This window comes from Struthio camelus, chromosome 4 (genome assembly GCF_040807025.1).
Source record: "Struthio camelus isolate bStrCam1 chromosome 4, bStrCam1.hap1, whole genome shotgun sequence".
In the NCBI taxonomy this organism is placed as follows: Eukaryota; Metazoa; Chordata; class Aves; order Struthioniformes; family Struthionidae; genus Struthio; species Struthio camelus.
The window spans coordinates 6,769,802-6,788,742 of record NC_090945.1 but is presented as its reverse complement, the minus strand read 5'-3'; the positions used below and the strand labels follow the sequence as shown (position 1 = coordinate 6,788,742).

The 18,941-nt window shown below is 46.2% G+C and overlaps 2 protein-coding genes across 2 annotated transcripts; one reads left to right on the top strand and one right to left on the bottom strand.

Moving 5' to 3' along the window:
- Positions 1–3,183: 3,183 nt before the first annotated feature.
- UTP3 (UTP3 small subunit processome component) lies at positions 3,184–5,940 on the bottom strand. Its single transcript, XM_068941222.1, has one exon. The coding sequence runs from the start codon at positions 4,832–4,834 to the stop codon at positions 3,257–3,259; it is 1,578 nt and encodes a 525-aa protein (XP_068797323.1). The 5' UTR covers positions 4,835–5,940; the 3' UTR covers positions 3,184–3,256.
- A 4,638-nt stretch (positions 5,941–10,578) lies between these two features.
- On the top strand, positions 10,579–18,523 carry JCHAIN (joining chain of multimeric IgA and IgM). Its single transcript, XM_009687264.2, has 4 exons — positions 10,579–11,078; positions 15,461–15,596; positions 16,586–16,666; positions 17,192–18,523. Exons 1-4 carry the CDS (start codon positions 11,015–11,017, stop codon positions 17,391–17,393), a joined length of 483 nt encoding a protein of 160 aa, XP_009685559.1. The 5' UTR covers positions 10,579–11,014; the 3' UTR covers positions 17,394–18,523.
- The last annotated feature ends 418 nt before the right edge of the window (positions 18,524–18,941 follow it).

Here is an 18,941-nt window from a genome sequence, read left to right as displayed (position 1 = left end):
AGCCCGAGCGAGCGGATGGAGAGGACGCTAAGGCAGTCATCTCCATGGCCGTGCAGAGCAATCCTGGTGAGGCACAGCTGCTGCCCAAGCGTGGCAGTCCTAACCTGCTTGAGGTACCACTGGGGCAGACTGTGCGGCTGTTTGCTTCCCTGTGGCTCCTTTTGGAGCAGGGCAGCCTGCCCTTGCCAAGCAGGAGCCTGGCAAGGAGGAGCACTTGTCACATGGTGGTAGCACATCACTCGGCAGTGCTTCTCCGGAAGTGCTACTGGAATAAAAAAATAAATAAATCAAATACTGTTAACTGTGAACTCACTCCACTTAACACTTATTCTCCTGACCATCATCTGTGGTCCTTTCCCTACGAAAATATGCATCTTCTTTTTTAAATAGAAGTCTTCAAGACCTATTTACCATCAGTGATTTCTTTTCCCTTCAGCACAAAACATTACGAAGCACTTTTAGAGCAAGATTACAGCGTCCATCCCCTCCCATAGTAAACAGTGGCCTTCCAGGATTATTCCATATATAAAATACATTGTAAAGAACTATTTATGGCTCTGTCCATTCTCTGAACTGACCAACTGAACAAAACGCCGTTTTTCCATCGACATTAAAACAGGTTAATGTTACAGTTGTCCGAGATGTGCTGTGCCATCTGCTGGCTGCCTGCGGTAGACTTGTTGACATGCTGTGTTTGCTCTTGCCTTGAGCCTTCATACCAACATTTCTAGAAAGTGAGTTTGTAATAGTGCAGAAATTTGTTTCCCTAATTTGTTGTTCAGATGGAAATTGCCAGGATTCTGCTTGCCAACTGCCTATAGCTTTTAAAATTAACACAAAACTTTCCTGAATGCTTTCAGCTGGCCCGCAGTTCTACAAAAGTACATCACCCCTGTACGCGACACTCATTTTCGAATGAAGTCTTTGAAACGCACATGAGCGAATGCTATCATAACGAGATTAGTTACCATCTCTGCTGGGTATTTTTCACATCCCATGTAACGCCTGATATGCAATACCTTACTTCTCCAGGAAGGACCTTTGCTTCTTGACTCTCTGCACATGACTTTTTACTGACCTCTTCCCAAAGCCTCAAGAGTGTAAGTCAACATCATCAGTTGCTTCCATCTTGATCCCAGTGCAGAGTTAATGAGAGGTGTAATTTTGGGAAAAAGCACCGCTCCCCTCCTTGAAAAGGTTGAAACCAACTTCTCATCTTGAAGCAGACTTGTCATGTCTCACATAACCACCAGCTGAAAGCCATGCATTTTTCACTGAGGACAGCAAGCAGCTGACACATTTAGTTGTTGCTTACAGTACGCAAGAGTGTGTAAGCACAGGAGAAGCAGCTGTCGTATTTTCCCAAGCTAACAGGTTTGAGATCTCACCTGATGCCATCAGAGTACAGATGGCATTGCTCAGATGAGCATACACGTACCGAGACCTCTTTATGCAAGCCTCACATCTGCTTGGTGATGCTCTCGCAGAGTGAGAGGCCCAGGATTCAAAACATGCTTCCTCCGGAGGAGCTGAGCTAGCCTCAGCTTCCCTGGAAAAGCCTACTGCAGGACTCCAGACTGTGACTGCCCTTTCACAGCAGTCGCAATCAGAGAAACCTACTGTTACAAATACACTCAGGCTTTTGACCTCATATAAGAGCCTTTTCCTGGCACATTTGCATGCACAAAGGAGGACTCTCTCTATTTCCTTGTCCTCTGGAGTTTGTTGACCTTAACATCCCTGCCCCCTTTGCAAGGATTTTGCCATATGAAAAGCATGCACAGGCCCACCCCCAACGACTTCAAAATGTGACAAATAAATCTTTATTTACCTGCAATCCTTCCTTTTCCAATATAGACACTTGCTACCAGCAAGGCCACAAATCCCAGCGCTGATCTGAAAGGCGAAGTTCCTCTCCACGGCTGCCACCAACGCTCCTCAGGCCCTTGTGGTAGCTTCCATTACCCAATGCCCTGCAAAATGCCCCTGCTCTGCAGGCAGGTAAAGATCGCCCTGGCCGTTTCACGAGGGGATCCATCCCAAATACTGGGTGACACGAACCTGCTCTATACGCTGCAGTTTTGGTATTAGGTAGCACTTAACTGTTGTTCAGTCTATGAGCAGCAGGGGGCAAACGCAAGACCATTAAAGTCAATGGAACTTGTCACGTCAGGGTTTTGCCCCATACACTTATCTACTGAACCAGCAGCCCAACTGAAATTACAACACATAGCTCCATTTCCCATGGATCTGCGACATATAAGGACACGCACACAAGGACACATCTTTCCCTGAGAGAGTGAGCTATTGCAAGCTTTGCTATACTTCTAAGAAACGAATTTTAACATAAATCAGTTACTCTACTACCTGAACTGGAACTGGCCATCACGGTAAGCTATCATCCTACGACAGTTCCCATCAAGAATTTCATCGTGGGATTAAACATATTTTAAACATAAACCGGGACACAGAAGTAATCCAGACATTTTGAAATTTTACCTTCAAAGCAAAAACAATGTTAAGTTTCACCTGTTTGTCCTGTATCAATGCTAAGTATGCTAGATCTATAATGGCAGACAATTAACATACTTATCAAAGATAGGTAACTACAAAATCCAGAAGAAACCCTGCTTCATTTCTCACTGAACTTAGAGGGAGAGGAAATAGTATCTCAGGCCATATGGGATGAAAGGTAACAGCTTGGTTAGTAAGTTCAAAAGCTTTACAATAGCCTAAAATCAGTTTATTCTTATCCGTATGAGCAACAGAATAAGCTAATTGGAGCAAAAAATAGGAGAAATGCCATAACCATGTATCTCTTTCTACAGCTCAGCACAGAAGGAAGATGGATCAGAGTAACACAGTAAAAAGGAGGGAGAAGGTAGTGGCAGCTGCACGATTCCCTTTCTCAACCCACCCTCAGGAGTCCCTCTGTCCCTCCCGGATCCCCAAGTTCTTCTGTTCCTCCCCTGTGAAGTCCCACATGATCCATGTCATCGCCTCCGTTTAACATATGCCCTGCCATCTCGCAAAGCCCCTGTTATATCATAGAGAGGTGACAGCATCGCAGTAGAGGAAAACACTAACACACAGGCAGGATGAAGAAGGGGCACTGGGCTACTTTTAGAAATGGTGCCTTCTGAAAAGCATCCTCTTAAAAAAATATATATATCCTTTACAATATCCTTTACAAAACTTTTATTGCATTCAGAACTGTTACTCTGTGCTCTCAGAAACAGAGGGGGAAAAAAAAAAGTCATTGAAGCTTTCTGCTTTTCTTAACTCCCGCACGAATACCAGACAGTTCGCCAGCGTATCTGTGCAGCTCCCGCCGCACTTCGCGGACCTGGCCCTTCCGGCGGATCTTGGCCCGCCGGAACTTCTCCCGATGCTTGACCCGAGGGTTACGATCGATCTTCTTCCTTCTGGGGGTGAGGCCTTTGTTCTTGATCATCTGATAGGTTACCCCTCTCTTTTTATTTGGATCCTCTTCTTCCTGCACCAGTTCTTCTTCTAGCATATCCTGGTCTTCAGTTCTCTTCCTCTTGAGTTTCAACTTTTCCTCCATCATCTTATAATATCGTAGGGCAGCTTCTTCATCCAAGTCCGACTCATCTGCCGGCTCACTGGCACTACGCCGGCCGTTAGGAAAAGCAGGGGCAAGTTTTGGTTTGTTTTTATTAGCAGCCTGCGGAAGAAGCACTGCAAACTTCTTCTGTTCTCGTGGTCTATCTTCCTTCTTGTCGTAATATTTTTTCAGAAGCAGACGAACTTCTGAGGATAACTTTTCATCTACAACAGCTAGATCATTGATTATATTTCTGTAATCAACCAGTCTTTCGATAACAGGGTGACTATGAACTGGCATCCTCTTTGACTTTAAAACCAAATAGAAACTGATATTGGCACAATAATTCAGGTAGAGATGATACTTGGTCTGCAGATAGCGACTGCCTTTCCCTTGCGGGATTGTGCCATTTTTGATCATTTGCAGCAGTGGGTGTAGTTCATCCTTGAGCTCCATTAACTTGACCTCAAAGTCCTCGAGCAGCTGCAGGAGCTCCGGGGACTCCTGCTTCAGCAGCTTCAGCTGCTCTTTCTTGGAAAGGGCCTGAAAATCCTTGGCAATCTTCTGCCCTTTGTCAGCCTGATGGGCTTTCTGCTGCTCTGCCAGGTAACCCTGGATCACATCCAGCCCATAGTCATCCTCCCCCAAGTCCTGCACCAACCGCTTCTGGATTACTTGGGCCTCCTCTTCCTCTTCCTCCTCCTCGGCATCGAGTTCTTGGCGGCTGCGCTTGGCCTTGGCCCGGGCATCGCTGCCGTAGTCCGTGTCGTAGTAGAGCTGCTTGCGCTGGCCCCAGGAGAGCTCGTGGGGCACCTCAGTGTCGTGGCCGCGTTCCTCCAGGTCGCTCTCCATGGACAGCTCCCCGCCTTCATCCTCCTCCTCCTCCTCTGACTCCTCACTGCCTCCTCCATCCTCCTCCGCGCTGTGGTCCTCGGAAAGCTCCAGTCCTAGCACTTCCTCCCCCTCTTCCTCGTCGCCTTCCTCCTCCTCCTCCTCCTCCTCGCTGTCCTCCTCGGGCAGCTCCAAGGCCAGCACTTCCTCCTCCTCCTCCTCCTCGCTGCCGCCCGCCTCGTCCCCGCTCTCCAGCGCCGCCATCACGGCCTGGAACTGCGCCTCGTGGAAGTCCTCCACCTCGTCCGCGAAGCTCTCCGTCCGCGCCTCCCCCGCCGGCACCTCCGCCTCCTCCGAGCCCGCATCATCCTCGCCGTCGTCGTTCGCCCGCGGCGGCGGCGGCGGCCGCAGCACGGTACCTCGGCGCGTCCTCATGGCGCGGCTCCCCCCCCGGCCCTGCCGCTCGCCCTTCCGCTTCCGGCGCCGCCGCCCGCTCGCCTCCGCTCCCCGGCGCGGCCCGGCTCGCCGCCTTGGTTCCGCCCCTGCGCCCGGCCGGCGTGCTCCGCCGAAACGCTTCCCCCGGAAGGCTTGCGTGGACCCAAGGGGGAAAATCCAGATCTCTGACGGCACCGGCACCGCCTGCGATGTAGCTGGTGCCAAAGGAAGAGCTGCGAAACGGCGGGGCGATAAGGGCCACCCGCTCCTTCTGCGGGGTCCGTGGAGGTCCCTGCTAGGCCCCAGAAAGCGTTCAGAGGGGTGCAGTCAAACCTGCCTGCGCTGGCAGGGGAAGCTGTTCTGAGGAAGAAAAGTGTTTCCCATGTGTAACGCGTCAGTGGCACAAAGGGGGCGTACCTGCTTTAAGGAGGCCCAGCGCGGCGCTCTGCGTTTCAGATGCAGAGCCACTAATGCTGCCTGATACATAAATGTAGCCTGGAGCGGCTTGAAACGGTTCCTCGCAGTCTGACAGTTGTCATTTCGCGCTTCCTCCTTCTACCTGAAATGTTCTGCTATGAAAAGATAGCAGTGTGGACCTCATGGGTAGGCGGTATAACTGGATGCAGGTGCCATGCATCTTCCTAGAAGAGGGCAAGCTTGCAGTCACCTGGCACAGCGACGGTGCCATAAAACATTTTGTTGAGAGCCTGGGATAAGGCCGGTGTTCAGTACCTCTCAGCCGATGCCCTGCCAGAGTCAAATCCTGCTCTGCTTACTCAAATGGAGCGAGAGAAATCACTGGAACATTTAGGATGGAGAGCACATACTGCCTTTGGCCCTCAGAAAGTCTCTCTTCTGTGACAGCAGATACAAATTACGTACCTTTTCTCTGTTGTGTGCTCTGTTTGACAGACATGGAGGGCTGGATTTTGAGTTGGCGCCAACCCAGTTTTAAAAATTGCCCAGTGAAAAGTTGCCGTTAATCTCCCTTCATGGCATCCCTTTGCAACTGCCGTGCCTGCAATTTTGTATGTAGTTGCGTCTGTCACAGCTATGTACCAACCTCTTCCTGCAACGCGAGCTCCCTGCGCCTCTTCTGGGTTTGCACAGTTGATTTCTTTTCAGCACCTCCTGTCCCTGGCAGTACCCTTGTACAAGCAATACACTGCACACTCTGTATTCAAAGGTAGAACAGATAGTACTGCCCCCGTGAAGGCACCGTGAAATAGTAGCTCTCAGCTGAGGTGTTTCTGTTTTGAAAACACCACCCCCCCACATGGCTTTTGAATTTAGCTGCATGTTCAAATTTGATCCTTTTCAGTTAAACGGCAGAGTTATATATGAAATCACTCCAGATCTGGAATGCAGATGAGTTCTTTTCTAAGTAAGGATCTACTCAAGTAAATCAGCAATAGACAAGTAATAAATCTGAAAGAACAGATCTGTAAGAAGTTGCATGATGCTGGCAGCTACTAAACTAGGGTTTTTTTTTTGGGGGGGGTGGGGGGAGGGTCATAGCAGGTATCAGAAATGAATAATGCCATGTAGGAAGAAAAGAGCACCTCTTTTCAGAGGATTTCCTTCACCTAAAAAGCACAGACACGTACAACCACACCAGCCATCTGTATATTAATCTTACAACAACTATAAAAAAAGCAAGCTAAGAAGTGCACCTGACATCTGCCCGCTTGTTAACTGAAACTTCTTGTTACTCAGTTCCTTTCAGCCAGACCAAAGTTTCAGAGAGCAAAAGAAAATATTTGAAAATCTCCCTGGACACCTCTGAGGGACAGAATATTAACTCTCCTGACTCCTTCTCCAACTTGCTTCTCTCCAGGAACACAGGCATCCCCAGGTAGAAACCAGGCCTACTCCTTAGACAAGCTTTCAGGCTGTAAGGCTAGGCTGTTGCTGCTTCAACATCGGCTGTGCTACTTGGATCAGTTCTTTTATGTCAATAGACAGATGAGTCCAGGGCATTAGTAAAGGGGCAGTTCCAATTTTCAGTAGCCAAGGACCCCTGAAAGCAATACAGATTGCTTTTAGGGCAATCTGCATTTGTTCATATTTATAGCCACATCCCGTAGTTTTGCCCGTTTGTTCCCATCGTCAGCCATGGAGTACCTAATCCAGCCTCCCACCTTTCCGATGGAAAAATCAAATCAGTACTGTGCCAAGTAGAAGTAATTCTGTTTTAAGGAACGCAGACAGCCATGCCCTAAGAGCAGAGGGAGCTACAGTAATCGATTCACAACGATCTCAGAAACCCGGAGTCTGATAAATTAAGCAGCCATACACCCCAGCAAGAGGAGGTCTGTGCAAAACAAGTGCAGGTGCTTTTTATTTAAAACCCTAGCCACAGAACAGGTGCTGTTTTATTTATAAATACTTTATCCACCTCTCTGTGGAAGATGACCTGCCAAGCTAATGTCAAAGTTAACTGAAACAGAGGAGGAGGTGCAACTTCACTCACTTTTTTGGTGCTTCGTTTGGATTCTCATAGATACGATTGCAGAACGTCTCTGTTATGAGCCTTTTTCCGATGTGCTCAACTTCTCCACCTGGTCACCTCTGGGTCAAAATTTTCCATATACGCTCTTGCTCCAAAGATACGTTTTGCCTCAGAGACACCTTGTCCAAATCTGCCTGTGCTTTCAGGCATCAGCTCCCCTGGATATGGGCCTGCATAAGAGAGAGCAATAAGAATAAATTTTTTGATGAGCGAGGCATAGCATTCATTGAGTTTGTTAGCCATGTCTAGGTGCAAATTCTCACTTTATACTGGTTGACCACTAAATGCAGCCATCTCTGCCTATTGGGCTTTGTAATCTCACTGCTTAATCCTAGCACTTTTTGTAAAGTCCGTCCAGAGAAGCCCGCGGCCTTTTTTCTGCATGGTTGTCCCTTTGTCAGGGTTTAAATTGCACACAGCTTTTGCTAATGTGACTTAAAGAAATCCAGGCCTACTTTGTCCCTGACCCTAAGTTCTTCCATGCAACAGCTTTCACGGTGTAGCGCCCTCAGTTTATTACAATTTTCCCTTTCAAAATCTAGAGCCTTTCTGACAGGCCGACTTCCCTTTAGACGCTCGTCGATTTAAATGGAATTGACTCGTTATCTCTCAATCCAAGGTTGTTTTCTATGAGCAGAAAAGAAACTATCACCTAGAGACATTTTAATCTCCTTTAAGACCGGCTGAAAACGTTATCCACTTCTGGTGAAGCTGGAGACAATATCCAATTGCAGCCAGTTTACCCAGTTATCGGGAACTGCTCAAGCTAATCCACACTGGTTTGCTGTAAATGTCATCGGAATCACTGCTCCCAGTAGCATGTTCAAGGGACTGCTGCAGGTCCATTTTAATCCACCATTTCCTTTGCTTCTGGGTGAGACACTAGGAGAAAAGAAAGCCAAAGGACAGACTGTCAATGGATGGCGTGTTATCTGGAGTTACTTCATACCCTGGTACAGCCGTCCTCTTCACTTCTCACCCGGCCTAGCAGGGGCACACAGTGACACAACTATTTTGCCAAGTATTCCCTCACTTCTTTGCACCTTCCCATGCGTTTCACCTGGCAAGTCCTAGTCTGACAGATCTGGGGCCAACTGGAGGCATGAGGCAAGTGCAGGACGACTGAGTCTGCAAGGCTTGTTCTTACTTCTTTTAAAATTCTTAATTACTCCTCCACTAGCCCCTGCACTGCAATAGGATCAGGAGTCTAGCTCCCCACTCAGCGCAAAATCTAAGCCTGGGGTAATAGTTTGCCAGCCCTTTACCAAACTGCCACAATTCTTTAATGCCTATTTGCCCAGTTCAACATGTCACACAGTAAAAGGAAGACAGCCCATAAAAATACCAGTTGATAAAACAAATCCTTCTCTGAAGAGTTTACAGTTTAGGTAGAAATCCTCAGAGAAATACAGGTGGCTGAGAGTGACTAAAAATGGCTCTCAAGCCACCACATAAAGACAAAAGGGACTGTGTGCGCAGACATGCAGATTTAGCACCCGAAATCTGGCGATGCTGAGCACCGGGCACTCAGGGAAAACCACCGAAATCAACAGAATCACACAGTGATTCAACACAATCACAATTCTGCACCGATTCTCCCCTCAGGTTTAAAATACTCATGGATGCCTCTGTTTGGATTTTACGAATGATAGATTTTCTTATGATCCGCAAATGGGCAGAACCGGCCAGAACGAGCCTCTTCTGCATGTGCTTGATTCCACTCTCTGCATTGCCCCTTCTTGCATATTTCTTTAAACCTCTTCTTTGATTACAAGAAAAGTAACTGAAACAAATAGCGCTTTAGATGGAAAACCTCCTGCCCACCCTGTGTTAGCCGGGTTTATTTATAATAATCTGCAAAAGGTGGGGCACAGGGAATGACCTCCCGCTGTTTCAGAAGAAAGCTCCACGTTAAACTCCGTTGGCAGTACTTTCTAGTGGGGGTGAGGAAAAAAAAAGCAAATTTTGCTTTTGTGAAGATGCAGCCCTATTGAGAGAGCAGGATTTGGCCCAAAGAGTTATGGCATAGCCTGGTGCCCTGCTTGGAGATGGGACTCGCACCCATCATCTCCCGCCACCTCCCCCGGGGGAAGCCTTGCATGTCCGTGCTGCTGATGCAACACAAAAGCTCTTTGCATCATGCGACAGTCTCAAGAGACGTTTGCATCTCGGCGAAAGCCCAGGACAGAAGTCCCAGGGTATTTGACCAGCTCTGGGGCCAGGATCCCAGCTAGCAAGGTCTGCAGGAAGGGAAGGCAGCCTGCGAGGTGGCAGGCTGCCATTTCAGTGACAGGGATGCCTGGCAGTGTTGCCTAATGACTTTAGCCCCTTGAGGGCACGGCAAGAGCAAGGAGTCCTGGGGAGCCGAGGGTGGGATGTGCTGGGTGAAAAGCCTGTATCTAGTCATGGGGCAGTTGCCCAGCTGCATACGGAGAAGTTGGGGCAGCACAGAGAGATTTGCTGTGTGCTGCTGGGTTTAATTCAGAAAAATATGTGCTGCAGGTACCAGAAATTAAGGAAAAACAGGTCTAGTGTTACAACCCTAACCGACAAGAATCAGTCTGTTAGCATCACACCTTGCTCTGCCTTCCTTCTGCCATCAATAAAATTACAGGAGAGGAGATTTTATCTGCTGTTGTAAGGTGTTTTGAGGCCTCTGCTACAAAGCACTATTAAAGACTGGGCTTCTCTTCAAAAGCAGTCTTTTCTGTGCAAGGCATGTGCGTGCAATACAGAGACATCCTGGTCATTGCAAGTTGTATAGCAATGTTTTTCTCAGAGCTATACAGGTGATCCCAAATCTGGGACAATAAAAGATGGTTTCTCCAGCACTCTCTTATGTTCCAGGCTGAGCCAAGTGCTTTAGGAAAAGTTTGCTTGACAAATACCTCGGAGAGTTTAAAATGTTCCCCTTCACTGGCAGACAGTTGCCTTGGACCTCACTCAGAGGCTTTCTTTGTACCACAGATCCCATGAAGTGCCTTTTCCATGCATGAGGAAAGAGATACTATGTTGCAGAGACCTAGAAGAAGAGTTTAGTTTTGCCACTGACCTGCTGTTGCTTTACCTCTTTTACCCCTCCCACCTCTCATCTTGTTTGCTTTGACTGAGAGCTCTTTGGGGGCAGGTCGAGCTTTTAATATATGTTTGCATTGCATCAGGGGCAAATAGGACTCTGACCATAAGGCCCAAAGTGTTCCTATAACATGGGTCAAACTAGGCCCCAAGTGATTTTAAAGTCTGATTTCTCAAAACTAGGGGGAAGAGCTGTTACCCATTGGCTGTCTGGACACTTTCCTGCCTTGCACTCCTTGCCTCCAGGTGGGAGAGGGCCACTGACCCTGGTGGTAAGTTGGTCCCTAAGGACCAGCGTGATTTTGCATTCCCTTCCACTCAGCAGCTTTGCTGCTGGTTACGTGATGTACAGAATAAAGATGTGCAGTAATAGCGCAACCCCCTGCCCCCATCCACCTTTGAAAGCCAGAGCTCTTTGTGCATTAAACCATTAAACGTGCCTGGTTTCAGTCCCCCAGCCACATTTTCCACAGTGTCAGTGCTAGCAGGCTGGGCTGTTTATTTTAGGAAACAAATAGCTGTATCATTTGCACACGCCCTTATAGGCAGACACAGGCTCTCCACTCACGTTCTTCAAAAGAAGGGAAGGCGAGATGAAGAACTCTTTGTTGCTGTGGGTGGCCTTGGCCGTCTCCTTGGGGTTCATTCTTGTGGCAGGTAGGTGAGAAATGAAGACCGTGAAAAACTGCGCTTAGCATAGCAGTGATGTGTTTTGTGTAATTGGCCATTAGTAATTTTAACAGTTAAAGTGGAGTCTCAGAGCCTGCTCAAGAAGTCATGCTTCAGTGGTAGTTGGACACCTCACTGTCTTTTTACTGTGTCTTAATTCCTACTGCAAGGCTAGAAGAGTGATGACTAGCTGCAGATTTAAGATCTTAACCATTTTTAATCAGGTTTCTGAAGCAAAAAGCACAAGCTTGCGTGCTTGCTTTTCTGCAGTGCTAGGAAGATTGCAAGACTGTTAACTGCTAGATGTAAAAGCTTCTAAATTCTTCTGGATGATCCTGTCATATGGCTACGGACAGCTCAGTTCTGGTCACACTGTAGTTTAACATCATGTAACTCCACTGATTTTGGTGGAGCCACTCTTGATTCACAGCAGATATACTAAGATTGGACTCCCATCCGAGCAGACTAGTCAGTGTGATTCACAGATAATTGACAAGCCATCCGCATTCCTGTGATGGATTTGCTCCACAGGATTAAATTCATGTTCAAGGAGAAGAATCTCAACATCACAAATAACAGCCTCTTTGAAATTCCTCTAACTTTCAGCAAAGGGTTTATTGCTTACCCAAACCATTGTTTCCTATGAAGTGTGACCAACTGCATAATCCATTAGCTGCAATGGCAGAAAACGGTGAGAAATACTGACTGTCGAATCTGTGCTGGTTCAACAGAGACCAGTTGGCTTTTCCACGTTCATACTCATGGCTCGAAATATATATGTATATATATAATATATATATATATATATGTGTGTGTGTGCATGCATCCTGCTAATAGGAAAGTAAAATCTGAGTTACTTGCACCTACAGGAGTGACATTTGTGCTATCTGTTTTGAAATTAATAGCTGTCTGGTCTCTCTGAATCTCTCTCTGCTTTAATTAAGTAGCCACTTTCATATTCAGCGGTTTGGACAGCCAGTTTTGGAATGCGTTTGCTTCTTTAACAGGCTGCAGCTGGTTAGGTACAGATTTTGTTGGACTCCATCTCCATGTAGCACTGCATATCACAGCATATTACAAGACAACCCAATAATAAAAGATGAAGCATTTTGTCAAAACATCTGTGTGAGAGAGGGAACATGATATTGCAGTAAGCCATGCAGACGTTCAGATGGGCATTAGGAGTTTTTGCATTTAACTACCTTCTTCTCTCAAAGGCAGTTTTCTGGATGATACTTAGAGTCGTTGCCGACAAACCTCAAAAATCCTATTCGCAACTTTGCAGTTTTAACCTAAAAAATGCAGAACACGTGTGTTGTATGGTTACTGAAAATAAAAGTAGGTAGACTTACATAAGGAATTAATTCAGGGCAGTAGTTTTAGAGTATGTTCCTTACAGTTTATCTTCCCTGTATATTCATAAAGTAGTACATTTGCTAATATAGTTTTTTGAATAACAGGAATTAGAACCTGCTCTAAAGCCAGGCAAAGTCAATGAGAGTCTGACTTCAAGACTGGCTTTGGATCAAGGTCTTAGAGAGAATTACACGCAACATGTTGTATAGAACACAGAGATAGACACCAGAGGGAAACTTATGTGAAGGACAAGGAGCTAGGGAACATCTATAAAAGACTAGAGAGGCTTTTTTTAGACAGCCTCTGCCTCAGGGGGAAGTGATCATGCTGAGTGATGAGGTGGCAGAGAGGAGGCAGGGGGAGTCCTAGCAGGAGGAGGAAGAGGTACAAAGACAGATAGGCACTATTAAACCCTCAGTGATGATCATCTCCTTTATCCCAATGGGTCAGATATGATTACTGCCTCGGTGGGGCGCAGAGCAATCAGTCAGAGGTACGACTGGACTTGCACTGTGTACATGCCTTTTAATAGCATTTGCACAGGTGACAGATTGTGCTAGATGCTGTACAGACAATGCTAAAAGTCAGCCCTTGCTCCCAAGAGCTAAGCGGGCAAATACCGTAGAGGGACAAAGATTTCTCAAGAAATCACCAAGAGTGGTAGCAAAGGCAGCACCTGCATGCCTGTGCAGGAAAAGGCAGTCACCTATTCCAGCACTGTTTGCTTGTCACTCTACAACAGCTTGCTTACAGCTGCTGGGATGCACATCCTGGACTGTGAGCTCTATGCTGAACTAGCTGACAAACGGATCTCAGCATTTTCTCCGAGATTCTAATCTAGAAATCTTTTCTGGGTTGGGGCAGGGGGGAGGAAAAGGAGATGCAACATTAGTGACACTTACTTTTAAAAAACGTTGAAGCATTCTGCTGCTCAAAGCAAGGGAGTGCAGTAATTTCTTTCCTGACCCAAAAACCCCGAAGAGAACATTCTTCAGAAGGGATTCTGCTGCCAGTTATCACAGGAGCAGCATTTGCAACCACGGTAAATTGTAAGGTCACTCTGAGGAGTGATTTTGAAAAGTTTCCATGCCCAAGTCTTTCACAGTCATGAGGGCTGGCAGGATCTCAGAGAGCAACCACCCAGTGGAATGGAAGCAGAGGAGACTGGTGTGTTGTGGAGGAAGCAGGGAAGCTCCAAGCAGCCCTACACAGAAAACCTGCAGTACTACGTGCACTTTGTCACACGGACTAGATTCTCCAGTGGCAGAAGCAGTCTCTGCCGGTTGATGCTGTGGAGTACTGGGTGCTGTTTGGCCCTGCAGACAGTTTCTGGCACAATTAAGCAGCTAACAATCCAAAAAAGTGCTGTATCACTGAGACCCCTGCTCCCCTGTTGCTCTCATAGGCTTTGATCACCATCCTTTTCACCCCATCGCTACTGATTCTATTGCTCATGCAAACCAGCAGGATCAGACATGCAAATGAAAAAGCAGATGTGAGCTTACTTATGCAGGGGACTGGCTAATTCTTTAACGATTCATTTTTTGGTGAATCAGAAGGAAAGAAAACCACCCATCAGGGCCAACCCTTTTAAGTGGAAGCGAGTCTGAAGCCCTCTGTAGATGCTGTGATGAACACAGATGGATTTAGCCTGCTGTTTCTTTCTCTGCTGTGTTGAAACCAATGGGCTTGGAAAGTAGGCAAGTTCCCACAGCAGTCTGAGCCCAATATAAGCTATCTCCTCTCATAGACAAAACTCTCTCACAATGTTTTTGGTACTTCAAAGCAGGCTGGAAATGCTGTAGGAATATTGCAGAGCAACACCTATGAATCTACTCTAGCAGCATTTGAAAATAGAGAAGGATGTGCTAATGACCATTTAAGAGGGGCGGGATTCTGCTGTATAAGACTTAAGAGTCAAGAAACCAGAGGCTCTTGGGGAAAGCTGACTGGGAGAGAACAAGTTATTTCATATCCATCTACTTGCTCAGTGAGGAAGTAGGCATTGCACACCAACAGAAACACTATAAAAGTACTCTGGGGAAGTTCTACCCTGTTATTTGATCGAGTTTCATATTGAATAATGTGCTAAAAGTGAAGGAGACAGTCATACCCAGGCTGGCTCTTCTCTGTTTGAGTAAGCGTCTTGGCTGCCAAACTCAAGTCCACTAGAAACAGGTCAGAAAGTTGTGGTTAAAAGTTCTCCCTGCAAACCGCACGTGTCAGTGGCACTTGCCTTTCACTGCCAGGTCACCAGGGTGGCAGGCTGCCTTCCCCCTGGGTCCTTTCAGTGCTTTTCAGCCTTTGTTCCCTAAGAGACCTGGGGAAAATAGATTGTGCAGGAAATTAAACCAGCCTGATTGCCACAGCCTGCTTGGCAAGGTCATAGATATTTATTTACAGTCCAGATCCAAACTAGAGTTCAAACTGCGAGAATAGTCCTGATATATGATACAGGAATTGGCTAACCTCCCTTAAGACAGCTTTTCAATCATCATTGCTGATGTTTCAGAAGCCAGTAGAGCAGCAGCCCAGCTGTAGAGTAGCCCAGCCTTGTTTGACTGGAATACAGGAATTGCATGAATGGAAACCATTACCTAGGCTTCATTCTGTACCTTTATGGTTCATTTTTAGGCCACGTGCTGGATAAAGGCAACACTTGAGCTGCCAGCCAAAGTGCCAGGTGTAGCTGGAATGCTTGCTTGGGTACTTTTTGTCTTCTGGTTTCATAAGAAACCCTTGTTTTCCTCACTCAATTTCAGTTTTCGTCTTTGGCCCCCATCCTTCCTATCATCTCTGTGTACAGGAACAGACTGTAGGCTGAGCAGTGAAGAGAGCTGAACTCAGCGTTGCAAAGAGACTCAGTCCTACCTGTAGTGACCTTGACTTTAGTCAGCGTAGATGCCACAATTGAGAGGTGCCTCTGCGAGGTTCTCATTGCTTTGCTTTCTTCTAGAGCAGCTTGCCAGAGAGTTTTCTTTTTGACCTTAAGATTGCATATCCTGTGCTTGCAGGTTATCCACGAGCATACGAGGATGAGGAGTACGTGCTGGTCAACAACAAGTGTAAATGTGCAACAGTGACCTCGAAGTTTGTCCCCTCTAAAGAAAACCCCAGGGAAGAAATCCTGGAGAGAAACATACGCATCATGTAAGTAGCCGACAACTGTTATGTGGAGATGGCAAAAGGGAAGATAATATGTTGCATGGGTTCCCTTTGGTTTGCGTTATTTCACATCCACTGGCATTTAAGGTAGGAGCAGTTTTCCCCCCAGGCTGTTTTTTATAGTAGCCTGGAGTAATTTCTTTTGCTCTCATCTCAAGCCTCATCATGTTTTCCTAGCTCAAATCTGGCTGGCTGGCGTTTGCCCCTTCAGCTCCATGTTTTGAGACATCCCCACAGCAGTTTTGTAAAACATGTTGTTTAAGAAAAACTAGTTTCAGATTAGACCAACTGTGGAATTGTTACAAAATTTGGCCCACGACATTGGACTCTGCCATTTCCAGATTAGATCTCTATGTTATCAAGTCAGCTTTCTGGGCATGGGAAAAACCAGTCAGTGCCTGAAGTATCAGAGAAGGTCAATGGCATGAGGCAGATTTCAGTTCACAGTGAGATTTTTGTCCTCTTTATTCACAGCAATTGGCCAAATAGTTTGGGGTCGAGGGGAAGGGAAAGAGACTCAGGTCAGGTTTGGAGCTGCAGGAATTTGAAGAGGGCTCACAACAAGGAAAAATACTCATGAAATGCCTCTGTCTCAATATCCTACAAGTCTCATATAGGCCTTTGCAAGCCAAGGGAAAGATAAAAGGAATATCACTATAGGCACCTTGAAAGCATCATTAGTGAAAGGCAGCACTTTCAGGAATTGCTGCATTGCTTTTGGGGAGGGCTCCACCATCACCCACCCAGACTTCCCATAGAGGTGCCTGGAAACCAGGCCAAAAATATCCTGTTGCCTTTAAGGGCACAGAAGGGCCAAGGTCTCCCACCTGGTGCTTTGCCAGGCAGAAGGGACAGAAAGAAAATAACCTGAATAAAGAACAAGATGAGAGTTGAGAACATGTCATATCAGAACAGTAATTCTATGCTTAACAAGCAGTTTTCACCAGAGCAATTCTCCTCCTCCCTTCCTCTAGAGTCCCCCTGAAGAGCCGAGAGAACATCTCCGACCCTACATCCCCGCTCAGAACCACTTTTGTCTACCGCATGTCTGAACTGTAAGTAATCTTCTTTACCAAATTTCCTAACGCTTACCCTCCTGGCAGCATTACCCATGGCAGCTCACAAACATCCTTGAAGGCCAGTAGAATAGGTAAGGCAGGGTCACACAGGAAAGTTTTCCCCAGAGAGCCTAGCTCTCCTACCTATTCTGTTACCATGTCTTAGCCCTAAAGCAACGCTTTCTTCCAAGTGAGGAAATTCAGTCATCTTCATGATGAATTCCCATAGAAAGTTCTTACACACGCAGGGAAAGTCTCATTCCAATCCCTCTTCATCTTGAGGGTCTTCAAAAACCAGAAAAGTACACATTTCCTGTTTGATGCTTCTTTTTAGGGGCCTTCCCTATGAAAAGGGGTTTGACAATACTATTTGCAACCAGAGAGCTTCTGACGGGGAGTTCCTGTGTGAGACATGGGCTCTAGAAAGGTCAAGCTGCCAGATCAGTGCACAAGACTGAGTTTCATCAAGGGTGTCTTTTAGTGACAACTTTTAACACTTCTTCTATTGCTCGTCTCTTCCAGATGCAAGAAGTGTGATCCCATAGAAATTGAGCTGGGTGGTGAGATATACAATGCCCAGCAGAGCACCTCCTGCGACGGTACGGAAACCTGCTACACCTACAACAGGGACAAGTGCTATACCACAACCTTCCCATTCCTCTACCGCGGGGAGACAAAAACTATTCGAGCAGCTCTGACACCAGCATCCTGCTATGCTGATTAGCTCAATCCATTGCTGTCCTAATACCTTGTTGCATTCTGTTTTCCTGTCACAAATACATTTGTGCTAGCAGCATAGTACCTAGACGACAGTATCTGAAATATCAGCTCCCAGAGTAATGCAAACTTGCCTCTTTACATTCTCAGCACATATTCGCAACATCATTACGCATCTCAGACACTATTACCCTACAGACCCATCCCCAGAAGGGGTAAGCAATTGCAATTTAAACAATTTGCAACAATGGAGCATCGATCTGGTTTGACAGGCTTCATTTAGTCCCTGCCTAAGCAAGGCCATTACGGACATCAGCAGGAATGTCCGTGTATTTGCACTCCTGAGCAATCTAAACCAAACCTCTGCGCAAGCTTGGTGGCACTACTAGAAGTCCATTGTACAATCATATTCGAGAGAAAGATGAGGGGCAAAACTTAAGTCACATTTTTAAAGTTGTTTTTCAAAACAAACCCTAAAGCCTTCCATTGCTTTAATAATCACAAGCTTCCAGTTTTCACATACACTTGGAGAAGATTAAAAGATGCTGCTGCTCTGAAGTGTTTCACAAAGGTGCTGGGACCTCAGGTGTTCCAGGAATAGTAAACTCACCCAGGACACATTAGATATTGCGCTTTCCATGTTTATGTATGATAGTAGTTCATTCCTCCACTCCTGCTGCCAGTTGAATTGCTGTTGTAAAAATCAAGTTGGCTTGAATATTTTCTTCCTGGTTTTGCATTCAGACCTGCAAGAAATCCTGCGGGGGCCACCCCACTTGCAAGAGCAGGGCCCTAGTTAAGGCTTCTTTCATTCTATCACCTCAGTTATCTCTTCTTCTTCATATAAGAAATCCTTGTTGAATAAAGGAGCTGATTCTGTATAGTACATTACATTTATATGCATTATACCTGGTATTATCAATAGACACATCACATATGCAAGTGCATTCCCCAGCATTACATTTGGGAAGGCTGGTATATTTCTCATTGTTGTTAAAAGTTGATTATAAAACTTCAGCTGTTCTGAGAAGTCCTTCTTGGGCTTGACATATCATTGCAATAATAATAGAGCAAAAACCTGATTCCCATAATTTGAGCTTTGCTAGTGAAACATTAAATAAATTTTTTTCTGCAGCAGCCTGTGTTAAATTCTAGTGGCATTCAAAAGAAAGTCAAATCTGTAATGTTTTCCCACTTCACAGTGAAGGACAAGAAAAATTCTCCCAACTGCCTGCTCATATGCACAGACCGAGGCACCTGAAATACTGAGACAGAAATAATGATGTAGTTGAGGAAACTACAACAGATTGAGGCTGAATTAGTTTGATTTTAGGATCTGCTCTGCACTGCTCAAAAGACTGTACGTTAATGCTTCAAGGTCCTGAGAGACACTACAGGATTGGAACGAGAAGATCTGAACACCACTTAGATCCTGCTCAACACTAATTTGCAGGTCTGAATCTCACTGGACAGTGAAAAGAAATGCCTCAAGACAGGGTGTGTTGGGGGCTAGTCATTCACACTCAAGATCCCTCTCCTAAAGGATAAGTATCCT

Excerpts from the sequence above, each read along its gene's own strand:
- UTP3 (XM_068941222.1), bottom strand. The coding sequence starts at position 4,834 with ATGAGGACGCGCCGAGGTACCGTGCTGCGGCCGCCGCCGCCGCCGCGG.
- JCHAIN (XM_009687264.2), top strand. The coding sequence starts at position 11,015 with ATGAAGAACTCTTTGTTGCTGTGGGTGGCCTTGGCCGTCTCCTTGGGG. Across the intron at positions 15,597-16,585 it reads GAGAGAAACATACGCATCAT|AGTCCCCCTGAAGAGCCGAG; the intron begins GTAAGTAGCCGA and ends CCCTTCCTCTAG. Across the intron at positions 16,667-17,191 it reads GTCTACCGCATGTCTGAACT|ATGCAAGAAGTGTGATCCCA; the intron begins GTAAGTAATCTT and ends CGTCTCTTCCAG.